General features: G+C 42.9%; 1 protein-coding gene across 1 annotated transcript in view; it reads right to left on the minus strand.

Moving 5' to 3' along the window:
* Window positions 1-323, minus strand: part of ITIH2 (inter-alpha-trypsin inhibitor heavy chain 2) — a 38515-nt gene extending 38192 nt beyond the window's left edge. The window contains exon 1 of the mRNA XM_022580258.2: window positions 170-323. Coding sequence (XP_022435966.1) covers window positions 170-253 — 84 coding nt within the window. The 5' untranslated portion in view covers window positions 254-323. The remainder of the gene's footprint in view (window positions 1-169) is intronic.
* Between the last annotated feature and the right edge of the window lie 19157 nt (window positions 324-19480).

Below are 19480 nucleotides of genomic sequence, written 5' to 3' on the forward strand. Positions count from 1 at the left end.
GTAAATACAGGTTCCAGTAATTATAATAGTGAACACGTCTACTCAGATTAATTTTTTCATGAATTTCCATTCCACACAGAATGCTGTCCTTGAATAGCAACAGGTAACAGGTTATTTACCAAGCTAACCTTTGGGGCCGACAGCAGGGAAGTCTTCTGGAAGTACTTACTTCTGAAAGTCCGTTAGTGGGGATTTCGAAGCCCTGTGATTCAGAAAGGAGGAAGCAGACGAGAAAGCACACGAGCCCCTTCATCGTGCTAGGTTGCTCTGCCCAGCTCTCCAGCGCCGGGTCTGGGAGGAGCCCACTGCTCCCTGAACCACGATCAGAGGGACAGCAGAGCCGTACAGTTGGTTTTCAAAAAGAAAATTGAGAGAAAAGAGAAGAAGAGAGCTCTCAAACTTTGTTCCAAAACAGGACAAATATTTGTTCTGGAGTTCAAACTTAAGCTGGGGATGGGGGGTGGGTCACACATCCAGAGGTTATTCAAACAGCAGAGCTGGGGGCAGTCCCTGGGCTGTGAGAGTAAGGCAGGGTCGGACAGATGTGCAGTGCTTTTTTTTTTTTTTTCCTTTTGCTGATGTCTGTTCATCTTAAAATCAGAGAGACCTAAGATCAGCGTCATCTTCTTTGAAAGACCAGGTGAGGCACGTGACTGAGAAATCGAGTCAGAGAGGAAAAAGCTAAAGTGAAAAGCTTCTGGAAACAAAATCCTTTGGTTTAAGTGAAAGCAGGAGGAATTTAGGAAAAGTGGGAGAAGAAACCCCACGGTTTTCTGAGCAAAGCACTCACTGGCAGTGTCTCTCCCTCTCCCTTTGAAAACCGAGAACCTATTTCATGAGAGGACTGGGCAAGCAGCAGTGTGGGAGGTTAGGCACCCCTTCAGCAAGGAAGTTGCAGGAACCTCTTTGACTAAGAGAACAGAGTCTGTTCCGGCTGCCCCTGGTCAGTCTCACTCAGGTTAGCAGAAAATCAGTTCTCCCCATCCCAGAACCAGAGACAGCCCAGCCTGGAATCCCTTCCCGCCCATGGTCATGAATCCTAATAACAATGTTAACTAGGATTTATTGAGCCCTTTGTGGTGTCATGCACTTTTACCTACATTAACTTTAACCCCCTGTTTTTATTCAACTATGAAAGAGCCATGTGAGATGTGTACTACATTTATCTTCATTCACAATGGAGGAAAGTAAGGTTAAGTATCAATAACTGATTCCACATTTCATAGTTAGCACGTGGAGACTTAATTCAAGGTCAGCCCGACCTCAAATCCTTTGTTGTTCATGACCACGTCCAGGAGAGGCAGCCTGGGGTCCATCTCTGGGATCAGTGTTCCAAGTGTGAATTTAGACTAACAATTACCTGTAGTTCCCAAGCTGGGTGGCCAGTGTACTTGATGAAACTTTTTCTTGAGCCTCTACTCCAGACATCTGCTTGGACAGAGCCACGCTGTGGACCTCAATTTGGCCACAGCTCCCATGTCTTTTCTGGCAGTTTCCTTTGCCAGGATGGAACGATGGCTTCCTGCCCGAGGTCCCTGATCCATCACCTGGTCCGGGTCTTGCTGCTGGAAAAACCTCTACTTTCTCAAAGTGCACTCCCACAGGGGAACTTTCACCCACATGCAAACAGAAAGTCTGCGATGGCCTTTGAAACCTGGTGATGTAGGGCTGTTTCCACCAGATCCGTGCCGACCAGACTCAGCTAGCTTCTGGGGATCTCAGACACTCATCTTGAGGATTACAGTGAACCCAGGATGAACAGGTCACTTCTCTGAGATTGCCCTCTGATTTTGTTCAAAGGGACACGTTTTAAAGTTTATTTCAAAAACAATGCAAGTGAAAAGAGGAAATCAAAACCATGCCAAAAAAGATAAACTGACATATTAAAATATGCAAAATGATCTTTAAAAAACGACAAATTTATTTGTTAAATCCAAGCACATGCCCAAATAACTGGAAGTGCTGGTTCAAATGTAATATAAAATGCAAATAGATTAAATTTATCTGAAAGATTATGAAGGGTTACTGATGACTGTTTTAAAAATGTTCAACTGTACGCTGTTTCTAACAATTACACTTTATCTCCAAGAGACAAAAACAGACTGAAAGTTGAGATAGCATTAAATTCTATCTTATTTATTTCAAATACTTGAAAATGGGGGTTACAAAGTTGGTATAGGGTTAAATTAGATGTCATAGCAAATAATACTAAAAAGAAAGTCAGAAGAGAGAATTAAATCTAAGATTATTAATTGTATGCAAATTGTTGTGAAGTACCTCTCTAGAAATTGTTCATCTTGCAAAACTAAAACCCTGTCCCCATTAAACAATAATTCCCCATTCTGCCTGCCCCCAGCTCCCGGCAACCATCATTCTATTTTCTTTTTCTATGATGAGTATGATTACTTTACATACATCATATAAGTGGAATCATCCAGTATTTGTCCTTTTGTGAATGGCTTATTTCATTTAGCATAACGTCCTCATGGTCGATCCATGTTAACGCCTGTCAGGACTTCCTTCTTTATTTAAGGCTAAATATAATAGTCTATCGTATGTATATATCACATTTTCTTTATCCATTCATCCTGCTATGGACACTTAGGCTTCGTCTGTTAAACAAGTGTATTTTTAAACTTTTCTCTGAAATACTTCATAATTAAACATTTTAAAAACAATTTAAAGAGCAAAAAAAAATCAGTTTCAAGTCAGTTAAAAATATTTTCAGCAAGGAATAAAGGTAAACTTGGTGGAATAAAGAAAATCCCTTGTTTTATGTGCCACCTCATTTTGTTTAAATAAAATAGAGATCTAAGCTAAACAAATAAATCTATTAGCTGAAGGTAGAGCGGTGTTTGCTACGAATGAAGATGACGTGGGTTCGGATCATGTACGTTGATTTGGTTTTGTTAAGTGTGTACTGCATGATTTGGGTAGTGAATTTACACGCCTCTTCCCCCCCCCCCAAATGCTTGGTCTCAGCTAAGAGTGAACGTGGTAAGCACTTCTGGGGACATACCAACCGATATGGATTGCACTTTCTCTCCATTCCCGCTGTCACTACTCTCATTAATTTTTCTGGAATGATAGCGATGTTTTCTAGAGACGTCTTGGCTGCTGTTTCTGAATCCATCACACCACGGCTGAAGCAGCGTCCGAGTGCAGCTGTGAAGCGGTTACTCCCTGCTCCAAAGTTTTCACTCTCTTTCTATAGAGGATCCGGCCAAGACTGATTTTCATGGTGGTCAGTGCTCTACCTTTTCAGCCTGAGCTCCAGCCTACACACCACAAAGCCAGATTATTGGCTCACCTCCAAACCTTTCAACCAAGTGCTTTCCCCGACACAGTTCCCCTTGCCTGGAATTCCAACCTTTTCCTCCAACGTCTCTCTATTAAAACCACATCCCTCTTTCAAAGCCCGTCTTAGTTGCGACTTCCGTCACCAACATTTTGCAGATTCCTCTGGCTGACATTCATCATTCATGTCATTTGGGGCCATAATTGCAACACACACCTCCATGCCTTGCTACATTTTCTCAAGTGTAGAGACCACACACTCCTTCATTCAACGCTCTTTATAGAGGAAGACAAATACCATATGATATCACTTATATGTAGAGTCTAAAATATGACATATGACACAAATGAACTTATCTACAAAACAGAAATAGACTCCCAGACATAGAGAACATACTTGTGGTTGCCAAGGGGGAGGTGGGTGGGAGAGAGAAGGACTGAGAGTTTGGGATTAGCAGATGCAAACTATTATATAGAGAATGGATAAACGACAAGGTCCTACTGTATAGCACAGGGAACTATATTCAATATCCTATGATAAACCATCATGGAAAAGAATATTTTAAAAAAGAATGCATATATGTATAACTGAATCACTTTGCTTACATCAGAAACTAACACAACATTGTAGATCTACTATACTTCAATAAAATACACTAAAAAACCCACTCTCTATAGACAGCCTACTATGTGCCCAGCACTGCAGAGAGTACTCACCACAGTGCCTTTGAACATAACTGGCCCTTAAGTATCAACACTGACTTGAATCACTGTTGGAAGGTGACCTGGGCCCAAGAGTAATAATTCTTTCCTTTCATACATTGTCCTTTTCAAAATATGTCCACATCGAGCTATTTAGCTCCCAATAATGGAACACAATATTCAATACCATCTTCAAAATCTAGAGTCTACCTCTTACTAAATTAGTCACGGTAGCAGGTTACTTTATCTCTCTGTAAATCAGTTTCTTCACTTGTAAGATGGGGCTATCCCATTCACGTCATGGGGCGGTTGTGAGGAAGAGTAAGTGAAGAACGAGATAGGTGCCTGGCGCAAATCTAGGAGCTGTTCCGTGCTTGTATCATTACTGTCACTGTTATAAACAGCAAAAGAAGCCCAGCTTGGAATGTAAAACAGAGTCAAGGGCATATAACTGAGAGTTGTCTCTAGTTTTCTGCCTAAGTTTTCCCTTCAGCCTTTGAAATTGCACAGTGCTATACCTTCTGGAAAAATGTATCTTCTGGATACCGGAAGCGGGAAAAACACCCCTCCCCTCCCTTGTGTAGCGCGGGCTGGGGGAGTTCCCAGCCCAGTGGGTGCCTCAGCCTAGCCCTCATGGAAAAACCCTGTCACAGCTTTGCATTCTCTGCTGAGATAAAGACAATTAAGACCTTATGGGTTGAGTACCAAACAGAACCTCCAAACTTTGAACAAAACCATTCACAACGTTTTTTTTTCTCAACTAAGAGGTCCAAGATAATCTCTCGGTGGATATCTTTAACAGTTATTAATGTTGAAATAAATGCCATAGTATACTGTGGATACTGAAGTTGAGAAAGTAAAATTAACACGGTCTAAAAGAAAGTTACTTAGCACATTTTGCTGTTTTCTGAGATTGCTAGCGTGTTGGCGGTGGTTGGCTGTGGGCAAGGATAATGTGGAACATTTTTGTTGGTCTGCTAATAAAAAAAAAGACCTTATGGCATGTTTTGCAAATATAGATATGATTTCCAATATTCTGGCCCCTTCCATTGGTCATTTCATCTCTGATGACTATAATCTGATATTTGGAATGACCTCAGGACAAGCCAAGCTAAGGGCAGCCTGGGTCACGCTTCTCTTTTTATGCTGATAGCCTATCTCCAAATTCCAAGGTCTTGGGAAAAAAACCCACCACGTTTGATCTCTCCTGCTGTCCAGAAGCGCCAGGCTCCCTATCAGGGCAGGTGTGTATTCAGGTCACGGGGTCCTGCACCTGGGGCCCTTCCACCAGCCCTGGCCCTGGGCGGCTGTCACTGGTGAATGGAATGTATGGGTTGGTACTTACATTCTCCTGATTTATAGCATGGAAATCGCTACCACAAATGCTGCCAGAATATTCACTTTCATAGATGTGAGAATCAGGAGGAATCTAAGAGAAAAAAATTTCAGTACACTTCATAATGTTTAAATAAAAGAATAACTCATTTCGTGCCCAATGAGAATTCTTGGGAATATCAATACACTTGGGATTTGTGGCTCTGAGTGTAAGGCATGGTGGCTTAGATAACGGTGCGGCGATAACTATCGCACATTTACAAAATCCAGTTCTAGTTCTATCATTGTGAAAGAGTATATTTTTAAAAGTCCAAAGTCAAAGGTGAGCTAGTGTACAAATAGCTGTATCTGACCCTTACCTGCTTGTTTCGCTAGTTCAGATGGGGCATGATATGGAGCAGGTCTGTTGTCTACACGTATTTGAACTCTCATACCTTCCTTCTAGTAGTCAGGTTAAGATGTTCTGTCTTAGGTTCTTCAAAGATTATTTGTTTTAATTTCTCAAGATGATATTCCATTATTCTGTCACATCTTTTTTCCTCTCTCTTAGGTGTAGGTGTGGGCTGCTGTAATTTGGGACCAGAACACAAAGAGGTTTCAGAAGAAAAATGTTAGACATTGGGTAGAGGTTTCATGAGCCAAAAACACAGAGTTAGAGTGTGGGGGGCTGATTTCCTTGTTCATTCTTTTTAAAAAATTGTGTATTTTATATTGGAGGATAGTTGATTTACAATGCTATGTTAGTCTCAGGTGTACAGCAAAGTGATTCAGTCATATATATGTATATATACAGATTCAGATGTTCTTTCCATATAGGTTATTACAGAGTATTGAGTAGAGTTCCCAGTGCTATACAGTAGGTCCTGTTGATTATCTATTTTCTATATAGTAGTGTGTATATGTTAATCCCAAACTCCTAATTTATCTCTCCCCCCCACTTTTCCCCTTTGGTAACCATAAGTTTGTTTTCTAAGTCTGTGAGTCTGTTTCCGTTTTGTAAATAAGTTCGCTTATAGCATTTTTTTTAGATTCCATATATAAGTGATATCATACGATACCTGTCTTTGTCTGACTTACTTCACTTCATATGATCATCTCTAGGTCCATCATGTTGCTGCAAATGGCATTATTTCATTTTCTCTCTTTTTTTAAAAAAATTTTGGGGCTTCCCTGGTGGCACAGTGGTTGAGAGTCCGCCTGCCGATGCAGGGGACGTGGGTTCGTGTCCCGGTCCGGAAAGATCCCACATGCCGTGGAGTAGCTGGGCCCGTGAGCTGTGGCCGCTGAGCCTGCGCGTCCGGAGCCTGTGCTCCACAACGGGAGAGGCCACAACAGTGAGAGGCAACCGTACCGCAAAAAAAAAAAAAAAAAAAATTTTTGGTTGTGTTGGGTCTTTGTTGCTGTGTGCGGGCTTTCTCTAGCTGGCGGCTAGCGAGGGCTACTCTCTGTTGCGGTGCACAGGCTTCTCATTGCGGTGGCTTCTCTTGTTGCAGAGCATGGGCTTTAGGCACGTGGACTTCAGTAGTTGTGGCACGTGGGTTCAGTAGTTGTGGCTCGCAGGCTTAGTTGCTCCGAGGCATGTGAGATCTTCCCGGACCAGGGCTCGAACCCTTGTCCCAGGCATTGGCAGGCGGATTCTTAACCACTGTGCCACCAGGGAAGTCCTAGTTCATTCTCTTTTTATGGCTGAGTAATAGTCCATTGTATATATGTACCACATCTTCTTTATCCATTCATCTGTTGATGGACATTTAGGTTGCTTCCATGTCTTGGCTATTGTAAATAGTGCTGCAATGAACATTGGGGTGCATATGATGTTTTCAAATTATGGTTTTCTATTCCTTGTTAATTCTTGAGCCATGAAAACTTGGCTTTGCCGTTGAGCCGTTTCCATTATTTTCTGCTCTGTGTTCCCTGTCTCAGAAGTTTGCATTCAAACCCATTGCCAAAAGGGAGACAGTTGGGTCCATGGGTGCCTGGGGACTGACCAGCCGTTATAGGTCAATTCCAGTGTAGTGGCTTCCTGCATCCCTCCCAGGGAATCTGGGTGTTTCTGGCGGGGAAGGGATCACATCTGGAAGCTGCTCTCACTATGACACTGACAGCTGGTATTGCTGTCCCAGGTTGGGAAGCACCTTCATGAGTTATTGTGGTTGCCTCTGAGGTGTAAATAGGGCAAGGAGTATGTGGGTATCTGAGCCACAAGGGATGCTCAAAGTCATCTAGCTGAGAGTCTAATTTAAAAGATGATGAAAGTGAGGCTTGAGAAGCTAAGTCCGGGGCTAGAGTGATACAAGCTGGTCGTGGACAGAGGAGTGATATAGGGTGGGGGACAGACTAGTAGTGGCAATGGTGTCTGAACTGGGCAGACTGGTTCCTCCTCATTTCCAGCCCCAACCCTAGCCTGCTAACTCACCAGCTGTCTTCATGACTTTGGGCAATTCTCTGCGTGCCTCCATGTTCTCATCTGGAAAATGGGGATAAGAAATAGTACTCATCTCTGAGCATGTGTAAAGGGCCTAGAACAGTGCCTGCAACATATTAAGTGCTCAGTTAATGTCAGCAGTGATCAGTAGTGGTATCAAAGCACATTTAATCCATGGAATTCTGATCTCCAGGTAAGTACTCGGTGGTTTTTTTCATTTCATGTTACATCTCTTGTGTCCTCAAGGGTGTCTCAAGGGCATTTCAAATGGAATGAACACAGCCAAGGAGAAAGGCTGTCCTGTTAGCCTTGCATCAAGGAGGGGCCTCATGAGCCTCCCTCACTCTCATCCCTAACGTACCTCTTGCAGTTTGGTGTCGGGGCAACAGGGTAAACTCTCTCCCTCTTTTCCAGTGAGATGGCAGGTGAAAGGGACTTGGAAGGAGAGGTGGATTGAAGGGGTCATTACCAAGAAGACCAGCACACTTGTGAGAGCAGTGCTGGGAAGTCTAAAAGAATAAATAGATGTGTGAGAGATCCCAACACCAAAAGGCACCTTTAAAGCTGTGTTTGGAGCGTGTGGGGGACAATGAAGAACAATACTAGGCCTACAGCCGGGGAAAGAAGCGGTTATGTTAACTGGGAGTTTATTTAGCTTGGTTTTTCCTTGGAATAGGATAACTAACTGGAAGGTGTAGCATGAGCAATGGGTAAAACCCAGGAGGAATGTACCAGTAATAAGGCTGCACTGAACTAATTCAAATTAATCGTGTCTCGGCCCAAGACTAATTACATGCCAGGGAACCAAAAGAAATTCTGGAGAAAGAGCTTGTAAATGATGCTCCTTTGGTTCCTTCAATTTCCAAAAGGGAAGCCGTTTAGATTCTATAAATTATAGGTTGGGGAGCTTGAGGTTGACTTTATTTTTTTTTAGAAAAAGTATGAATGAATGACACCATTCAAAAGAGGGTTTGAGAACTCTTGAGAAGGAAGCATTTTGACAAAGTCATGTGTGCGGAAGGGGTTTGGTGACTAAGGCTCACTAGATTCTATGGGATAGGAAGAAAGTGGGAGGAATCAATGCGAGATTTGGGGGTAGATGGACCAGAGATGGCAGAGGAAGACAGCCTGGAGTCTTGGGAGGTGGGCACCCAGGAGGCAGAAGGGGAGTCTGAAAACCACGGAAAGGTGCAACAATACTGTAAAGACCTTCTCAAGGGTCAGGAAGCGGGAGGAACCAGCCACCTTCCAGTGCGTGCTGATGGTGGCTGGAGTTGAAACCCGAGGCATGGGCCCAAGCCTAGTCCGGCACTGAGATGCAAACTAATTTGTCAGCAGAGTCAGGGGCTGGTAACACACACACATAATCCATTAACATGCCCGTATCGTGTATCATAGCCTAATTCTTCCCCTTGATTTGTAAGCTTGAGAATGGCAAAGGGCCATTTCCTGCCTAAAGGATCAGTGATTAAGCAGTGCTTGATTGAACTAATTTCACTTCTTTTTACCCCAGTGTTTCTATGCTAGAGACCCAGACTTCTTATAAGCACAGATGGTTTCCAATGTGCTTATCATGGATGAGGTGGAAAATGAAAACGAATAAGCTTTAAACTGCTTAATTACAGAACCCGCTGTTTGAACAAATCCAAGCAGAAGAGCTTTGATGAATAGATTGATGTTAAATTGAAGCAATGGATTTTGTGGTGAGAAACAGCATTCTAAAACTCACAGAGGGACTTCCCTGGTGGCACAGTGGTTAAGAATCCGCCTGCCAATGCAGGGGACACAAGTTCGAGCCCTGGTCCGGGAAGATCCCACATGCCATGGAGCAACTAAGCCCGTGTGCCACAACTACTGAAGCCCGTGCGCCCAGAGCCTGTGCTCTGCAACAAGAGAAGCCACCACAATGAGAAGCCCGCGCACCGCAATGAAGAGTAGCCCCCGCTCACCGCAATTAGAGAAAGCCAGTGGGCAGCAACAAAGACCCAACGCAGCCAAAAATAAATAAATAAAATAAATAAAAAATAAAACTCACAGAACTTGTTCAAATAAAATATACTTGAAGTAGACTTGAATGAAACACTGGACAAAATTTCAGATGACAGGTTGTTGGAAAGAATGCCTAATATTCTGGTGGACAGATCGAGAATCCAAAGACATCTTGATAGGCCAAAATAAATTCCAGAAGCAGTGAAGACTCAGTGCATTCACCAATGCAGACTCTACCTGGAATATTGCATTCAATTCTGAATGAAATTCAGAATTTGACTCTCTTCTCTGTGGCCTCCCCACGTGACCTGCACTTCTCCCTGCATGGCTGCGGGGCCTCCACAGGAGTATTCCTGGTGTGTGACAGTGGAAGCTGTAGATGGGTAAGGCCCGTCCATGGAAATTACACAGTCACACTTCTGCTGCATTTTACTGCGTCAAAAGAGTCTCCAGGCTCCCCAGATTCAAGGGCAAGAATTCCACTCTGTAAACAGCAGGTGCATCATAATCAATGATCAATCACGTCACTTCTTTCACGGTCTTTCTGTGATTGGCCGCTAAGCGTCTGTTATTGGGTTCAAACACAGACAGCAAATCATGTACTTGTGTTTCCTCCTTGTCTCCCGGTGATAAACCCATGTGACATTTTACAAACACGGATGATCAAAAGGGAGAATTGGCCCAAAAGATGAAAGTGCAGGAAGAAAATGAAAAGCAATCATGCTGGGAGTGGAATTTGGATTTGAACGTAAATGGAGTCACAATGAAAAGCTGACATGGGGGATGTGGACACTCTAGCTGGGCAGCCACAGAAATTCTGTGAAGGTGAATTTATTGCATAAATGAGGAAAGCAGTTGTGATGGAAAGAAGGATGTCTTTTAGAGAAAGTGACACCGCCAAAAGAACACACTTAAAGGAAACCTTGGAGGTGTTTCACAGCACTGAAAGCTCAAAGGAAGAAATTTGGGAAGCGAACCCAAACTTAGAAAGAGGTAGGGCAATTTCCCCAGGCATATAGAAGATGCTCACTTAATGTCAGAAGTTACACAGCGGGAAGAAGGCCAGCACTGTTGAACTACTATTGGTAAGTTTTTACCAAAAAGTGAACCACTTTCTCAATGTTTTTGATGTCTGAGCTTATGGTGTATTCAATAAATACTAGTTTTACTCTTTTTAAATTTTCCTATGCATTTGTAACCAACAGTAAGAGAGTTTTTAATGTTTTGACAAAAAAATTTTAAAGGTCAAGGAATAATCCTCATTTTTCCCATTCATTATTCATTGGTTTGCACAGTATTAGCATCTAGGGTCGTGTTTATGGTCTCACGTTGCAAAGTGAGGACCACCTGTGTGTGTGTGTAAATATGAAAATAAAAATAAATACACACACACATACGCATGCACACAATAGCTTGCTTTATGGTAAAAAATGGGGCCCCCTCTGGAATGTTTTAGAACCATGAAGTGGGCCTCCACCAGGGGCTACTTTGGGAGTTTATGGGGGCACCTTTTGGTTGTCTTAATGACTGTAAGGTGCTGCTAGCAATTGGTGGGTGAGGTCAAGAATAACAAGTGTCCTGCTTTGCACAGGACAGTGAAGGCCACAAGGCATCTGAACGACCCACCAGACATTTGTGTAAGTGAAAAGCATGTTTAAAATTATTTGGTCTTCCAACCTAATTCTATTTCACACGATAGTTTAAAAATGTTTTAATGTAATTGAATTTGTGGGAATGCAACTACTGTGCAAATTAATGAATGATTGTACTTTGAACCAAGAAGCTTGCACCATTTTGGAAAATAGCATCATCGATGACAAAGGTGATAATGGAATCTGTATTTTTTTTTTTTCTGGTCAAACTTTTTTTTTAACATCTTTATTGGAGAATTGGTGCGTTAGTATTGGTGTGTTAGTTTCTGCTTTATAACAAAGTGAATCAGTTATACATATACATATGTCCCCATATCTCTTCCCTCTTGCATCTCCCTCCCTCCCTCCCACCCTCCCTATCCCACCCCTCTAGGTGGTCACAAAGCACTGAGCTGATCTCCCTGTGCTATGCGGCTGCTTCCCACTAACTATCTATTTTACGTTTGGTAGTGTATATATGTCCATGCCACTGTCTCACTTTGTCCCACCTTACCCTTCCCCCTCCCCGTGTCCTCAAGTCCATTCTCTAGTAGGTCTGCATCTTTACTCCCGTCTTGCCCCTAGGTTCTTCTGACCATTTTTTTTCTTTTCTTTTTTTTTTTTTAGATTCCATATATATGTTAGCATACGGTATTTGTTTTTCTCTTTCTGACTTACTTCACTCTATATGACAGTCTCTAGGTCCATCCACCTCACAACAAAGAACTCAGTTTCGTTCCTTTTTATGGCTGAGTAATATTCCATTGTATATATGTGCCGCATCTTCTTTATCCATTCATCTGTTGATGGACACTTAGGCTGCTTCCATGTCCTGGCTACTGTAAATAGAGCTGCAATGAACATTTTGGTACATGGCTCTTTTTGAATTATCGTTTTCTCAGGGTATATGCCCAGTAGTGGGATTGCTGGGTCGTATGGTAGTTCTATTTTTAGTTTTTTAAGGAACCTCCATACTGTTCTCCATAGAGACTGTATCAATTTACATTCCCACCAACAGTGGAAGAGGGTTCCCTTTTCTCCACACCCTCTCCAGCATTTATTGTTTGTAGATGTTTTGATGATGGCCATTCTGACCGGTGTGAGATGATACCTCATTGTAGTATGGATTTGCATTTCTCTAATGATTAATGATATTGAGCATTCATGTGTTTGTTGGCAATCTGTATATCTTCTTTGGAGAAATGTCTATTTAGGTCTTCTGTCCATTTTCAGTAGGAAGCTGCTGTGCGAAATCAGGAAGAACAGTCTGGCAGAGTCTGGAAGAATGATTCTAGAGCGCCTGCTTACTGGGGAAAAGATTTTAGTTTAATTCGAAGTTTCTGTTTTTACCGCGATTCCTAAGTCTAACCAAAGTGGCTTTTGGAAGGTGTGGATCTGCCAATCGCAGCCGTAAATAACTGGAAATATTTTTATATGTGTCTCCACTAGATGGCGCAAGGTGCTCACCTATTTTGAGGCGATCCAAAGGCCCTTGGGCAAAATAGGGATCAAGAACAGTACAACACTGACCAGGCAGTGGGTGGATACGAACTCCTGTGTCATTCTAGAATAATCACAGGAGCTCTACTGTAGTGGCACTGCATTAGCACATGCCTAATATCACCAGTCAACCATGCAGTGTTCCTCCAAAAACGCTGGCATCGCCACGTATTAAAATTATTGATTCTGACATACAACACATAAAACGCATGAATACCCAAGAGAGATTCACTTCTAAGTCTTATTCAGGAGCTGCACTTAGAAAACAGAAGATGTGGATAATTCCTTATAGTAAACTAATCAGCCAGTCGAGCAGTGCACGTTTACTGAATAGTGGAGTCCCACATACCCTTAACTCGGCTTCCCTGTTGGTAACATCTCACATAATTATAGCACAAGATCAAAATCAGGGAAATTGTCATTGGTCCAATCCACAGCCTTAGATTTCACCAGTTTTATATGCACTTGTGTGTGTGTGTGTGTGTGTGTGTATGTTTGAAGGGGGGTCAGTTCTTTGCAATTATATCACGCATGTAGATGTGTATAACGACCACCACAGTCGATACAGGACAGTTTCATCACCACAAAGATGTCCCTTGAACTGTTACTCCTTTATAGTTACACCCAATCCCTCCATCGCTCAGCCCTTCCCTGCATCCCTAAACCCTGGCAACCAGATGGGATGATGCATGTGCCAACATTAATGGGTGTATTAGTCAGCTCAGGCTGCTGTAACAAAATTCCACAGACTGGGGGCTTAAACAACAGACATTTATTTCTCAAGTTCTGAAGGCTGGAAGTCCAAGATCAAGGTGCTGGAAGATTCGGTTCCTGGTGAGAGCTCTCTTTCTGGCTTGAAGACAGCTGCCTTCTCACTGTGTCCTCATAGGGTGGAGAGAGAGACAGCTCTGGTACCTCCTCCTCTTCTTATTAGGAGAAGACCCCACCCTTATGACTTATCTCACTCTAATCACCTCCCAAAGGCCCCACCTCCAAATACCATCACATTGGGGGTTAGGGCTCCAACATATGAATTTTAGGTGGACACAAACATTCGGTCTAACACAGGTGATGACTGAGGACCAGTGGACCCTTCCTTATACCCCCAATCCATTCCCTAATGACTTGATGGAACTTAGGACCCATCCAACGGAGAGGAAGGAAGGCAAAGAACCCTAAATTGACTAAGAAAACAGTAATTTGATTTTTAAAAGACCCATATGGATGGTTTATCATGAACAGGCAAGAGTAAAGTTTGTTCTACACAGGAGGTTGGGAACTCAGTATGGAGAAAACCTTGAGATACAGGGTAAAAAGGATTACATATTTTGGTTCAGCAAGTCTGCACCTGTGAGATTCAAACCTGCTGCATGTGTTATAGAGACAAGAGAATTTCTTCTTCACCAGCCAGGCAGCAAGCCTGTGAGCACCGGAGAAAAAACTCGATGACAGCTCTGTTGTTAAGTCTTGATTTCAGAGAGTGTGATCTATCTCTTGGCATCAACCACAAACCCAACAATGTTTTGCTTTAGTCAAAACCCTTCCAAAGACACACCTGTGGCTTTCAGTGAAGTTCTCTGGACATCTCCCAACATCTGTCTGGAAAGGATCCAGCAGGTCATCAGGGAGAAAACTCACACTGTGGATGAACTCCAAGTTTTGCTGGCTTTTCCATCTTCAGTGCCTGAGAGAGAAAGAAAAAGCCTGGTGGGGCATTCACGTTGGGCACTGAGGCAGGTTGAACTGATCCTCTGTCCCTGTTGTAGCATCAGCAAAGCCTCTGTGCTATTTCAAGTCTTCTGTGGTCCCCGGTTAAATCCCAGAAAACCAGGACACCTCTCGGGGCCCTAGGCATTCTTCCAAAAGATAAGATTAATTCCTAACTTTGCACTGAGCTTGTTCAGTGTTTAGTGAGCACTTCTACAGAGACAAACCATTGCTCAATGGACAAATATTTCTTCAGAATGATTTGCCTGGCTTTGAATTACTCTTTAACACAGATGCAGAAAAGTAAAGACAGCCATCCACAGCTAATGCTGAAGAGTGAGGAACTGGCTTTGATTTTTTGCGTGTGTGTGCATTTCAGGAAATAAGGCCAAATTCATGCTAGTTGTGCCTTCTGATGACCTCGGGAATAATAAAAATATATTACTACATATAATCCTTAAAACTTTTCAAGGGAAGGCGATGATTTTAGTCCGTATGTTTGGAGAAAGATGATAGCAATTTCTGAGAGCAGATTTTTGGGGGGGATCTTTGAAGGGGCAAGGGTCTCCAGCATAGAAAAATAGAGGTAGGAGTGGGGAAAGTGACAGATTAGAACTCACTTCTCTCACCATGAGAACTCAAGCCCATCAGGATCTAATCCTCTCAGAGAAGATTAAACATCGGATAGAATGTTATATTGAGGGTCAAATTCAGTTGTCTTTCCCCTGTTCTTTTAATTATAACTCTCACAAAGATGAATAAGTAATAAAGAGAGATAACTGTGGGCTAAAAACATTTTCAGCCATTGAAAGTCAATATTCTGCTTTTTCTTGGAAAATATTCACCCCCAGAGGTAAACACTTTGTCTAAGGTCTTATGGCCATGCAGACTGGTGTGGTAGAAATTCCCAATGAAAGGCACACCGTGAAGAGCAGGCCATTCTGAGTCTTCCTTACTGAGTCAATAAATATTTCTCAAGCTTGGAGGACATGCTGGGGGCTGACGAAGCATACGAAGATGAACAGAACACAGAGCCTGCCCTCCGCTGGGTCTTGGTTTAGTAAGGAAGACAGACGTGTAAACAAAGAGATGAGGTCTCTACTAGAGGCGCAAATAGCACTCACCAACCTGATGAGTCAGTGGAATGCATTCCGTGCAAAGCAAGGAAGAAAGACAGAACAAGGGAGTGTATAGGAAACCAGAGTCATTGAGTGTGGGGGGTGTGTGTGTGTGTGTGTATGTGTGTATGTGTTTTGGGGCGTACAGGTCCCTCCCATGTGTGCTACTGAGGTTAGCATTAACCCAACAAGCCCAAGTGAGATCAAGTCTGATGTGAGAGAACCCTCAGGAGTCAGCTTTTCCATTATTATTGTTGTTTTTGTTGCAGCTACAATTTTAAATTAATTGATCAATTAAGCCCGAACAGGTAATATATTCACAGTGTTCAAAAGTAAAAAAATCAAATATTATGTGTAAAAACAAAATTTTTCCCTTCCTCTCCTGGATTCTGACCTGTTCCCACCCTCCCACCATTCTGCCTTCCCCAAACACGCTTCTTCTGTTTATGCTTCCTAGAATTTCTCTATGCAAATACAAGGGATTATGAATATGCTTTCTGATCTTCTTCTTTTCTAACACTAAAGACGGCACACACTACACTTGCGCTTTTTTCTTAATTTTATAATATATTGGGTATCTTTCTATAGCAACACAGAGAAAGCTGCCTCATCCTTTCTTCCAGCTTCATGATATCATGTTATATTTAACCAGACTCCTGTTAATGAACGTTTGGATTCATTCCAGTTTCTGGGCATTACAAACAATGCTGTGATGAATAACCTTGTACCTACACCATTTTATACAGTGAGCAGGTTTATTTGCATGATAAATCCCCCAAAGTGGGACTGATGGGTCAAAGAGTAGATGGATGTCCAGATCTGGTAGAGACTGCTGCCAGAGGGTTACGTTTCTTTGGCTTTTCATTGGTGGGCCTACCACGTAAATCTATAGAGAGCTCTACATATATGTAACTACAGACTGGCATCACAGTCACTTAGCCCAGATGAATCCTAGGTAGGGAGTCCACAGCGCGGGTGTCATTAAAAAGCATGTGTGTTCTTCTCAAGACTTGTCATTGCCAAGGAGGGGGTGGGTGGGGGAGGGGTGGATTGGGAGTTTGGGATTAGCAGATGCAAACTATCATATATAGAATGGATAAACGACAAGGTCCTACTGTATGGCACAGGGAACTATATTCAATATCCTGTAATAAACCATAATGGAAAAGAATATGAAAAAGAATATACATATATGTATAACTGACTCACTTTGCTGTACAATAGAAATTAACACATTGTAAATCAACTATACTTCAATAAAATAAATTTTTTTTTTTTTTTTTTTGCGGTACGCGGGCCTCTCACTGTCATGGCCTCTCCCGTTGCGGAGCACAGGCTCCGGACGCGCAGGCTCAGTGGCCATGGCTCACGGGCCCAGCCGCTCGGCGGCATGTGGGATCTTCCCGGACCAGAGCATGAACGCGTGTCCCCTGCCTCGGCAGGCGGACTCTCAACCACTGCGTCACCAGGGAAGCCCTAAAATAAATTTTTTAAAAGGTATGTGTGCTCTTTCAAATGCATAATGCATCACATGAAATGTTTATTGAGCCTAATTTACACTGAGAGCTTTGGAGGCTGTGTAAATCTCTCTGTCAGATTCCTAAACAACATAACCTATCAATACAGCATGTGGCAATGAGCCATTTAATTTAACTTTAATGGTTTACTAAGAACAAGTTACTTGATTTACAACTGGTTGCTCACTTTTACCTGGCTGTACTGAAATGTCAAGTTGATTTGATTTGAAATTGTACTTTTTCCTTACATGAGGTTAGACCACATGTTTATCAAGTAAAAATGTATTTTTTAAAGTTTCATTAACATGAAAGGTTTATTCGAAAAAGCAAAATATATATATATTTAACTACTCATTTTATAGTATTAATAATGGCAGCAAGCATGGGTCACTGAAACAGTAATAATTTTTATAACATCTAGGTATACGGTACCGTTTGTGGAGGGTGTGGGCGGGATTTCAGAATCATCTGGGAGATTTCTCAAATGGCAAGTTTTCCCCCCAACGCCTTCCTGAGGCTCTGGTTCACCACCTCCTCCACTGCACCACCCCTGGGGACATACTCTTCTCACCCAAGGACCCCAGTGAGACACTATCACTAATAGGAGTGACAAAAACACTATCACTAATAGGAGTGACACTATCACTAATAGGAGTGACAAGGACAGTTCTTTAAAAAAAATTAGCTTGATGAAAAAAATACACCATAACGCCTCCATTTATTTATCTCCTTTTGCAAGGGGCTGGAGAAAACGTTGTCACGAGCCTGCACTGGTCTGCAGGTTTGCCCTTGGGGACTACTGAGATCTCCTTTCCCACCTGTTAGCTCAGGAACATTCTACAGGTAACTCCCCAAACTTGGACCTTTCCCCCAGCATTCTGTGTTCTTTTCCCCTATGTCAAAGCCTTTTCCACTCTTGGACCTTCTCCTTCCCCTGTCTCCTTAATGCCCTGTCTTCTCCACCTGGCTTTCAAATCTGATTCACGCAAAGAATAATTTCCACTTCCTCCCCGAAGCCTTTTCTAATTATTCTAGACCACAATCACAATCTCACCCTCCTCTCCACTTAGCATCTCACCACTGAGCTCAAATTATGTTGTCTGTTAGTTCCACCTTCATATCTAAATGGTAAGTTCTTCCAGGTTGTGGACCGTGTCTAAAATCCCTGTTATAACACAGCTAGCACAGGGCATCATAAAGCCAGAAACACATTCTTTCAACCATCCATCAAACGCACTGCATGTCGACTCTATTCCAGGCAGACTGCAAATATAAAAATGAGCATGAGACAATCCTTGCCCATGAGCAAATCAAGTCTAATTAGGGTCTCAAATCTCTAAGCAGATAATTAAAATAAAATATGATGTGTTACACTTTGTGAATAGTTGATAAATTCAGCAAATCATCAATCAGAAGAAATTGGAAAACTGTATTCTCTGCTTCCAGTTTCACAAATCTTCTGTCTGGGTAAAACTCACTGTCTGTAAACTAGGTGAACAGTGGGTATAACGAGACTCCCAAGATATCAGGGGCTCCTGAGAAACCGTGGAGCCAAGGCCAAAATGAATCCGTTTCCTCCCCAGTCGTTTTGATTAAAAAAAAAAAAGGCAAGTTGTAAGAAACTGTCAGGATTATGCAAAGTTGTCAGGGGTCCAGGAGAAACACAAGGCCATGTAAGTAGATAAAAAGGTGAGACCAGGGAGGTGAGAAAGAGCTGGCCCAGAAGAGAACAATAGCCTTGCAAACACTCAGAAAGGAACACAGACAAGGGAGGGACTGATGTGGGGGCCGGAGGAAGGGTTTGAATCTCAGAGCAGCTGGATAGAGGGACCAGGGGGTGACCCTCGGGGGTAAATTCAAGGGAGAAGAAAAGAAACCAAATGGACAGCCTGCCTTCCCTCTTCAGTCTCTGCCCTGGCTACGCTAGCTGGGCCCATCAATTGGTGGTCTCAAGTGGGGGACCAGGGGAAAGCCCCTAACTCTAATGAGTCTGATTCTAAAATTCTGGAATCCCTGGCCCATCCTTCAGTTACACAGGGGAGCCATTTCCTGGCAAGAGCCGGCACGGGGGCCTCTCTGACCGGCAGCTCCTCTTCGTTCTTGCACTATGAAGCCCTTGCTGCTGAGCCCTGGACCCAGATTCTGCCAATGAGCACCTGGGTCCTGGCTGGAGATTTGTGCCTAACTGGAGTGTGGGCCTGGTAAGCCCATGACGTGTCTCCTTGGAAAAGTCAGGATAGGGTTTTGGCTTTGAGGTTC

The sequence above is a fragment of the Delphinapterus leucas genome, chromosome 2, assembly GCF_059928025.1.
Source record: "Delphinapterus leucas isolate spDelLeu-1000000601 "Yukka" chromosome 2, BTC_Dleu_Yukka2, whole genome shotgun sequence".
NCBI lineage: Eukaryota > Metazoa > Chordata > Mammalia > Artiodactyla > Monodontidae > Delphinapterus > Delphinapterus leucas.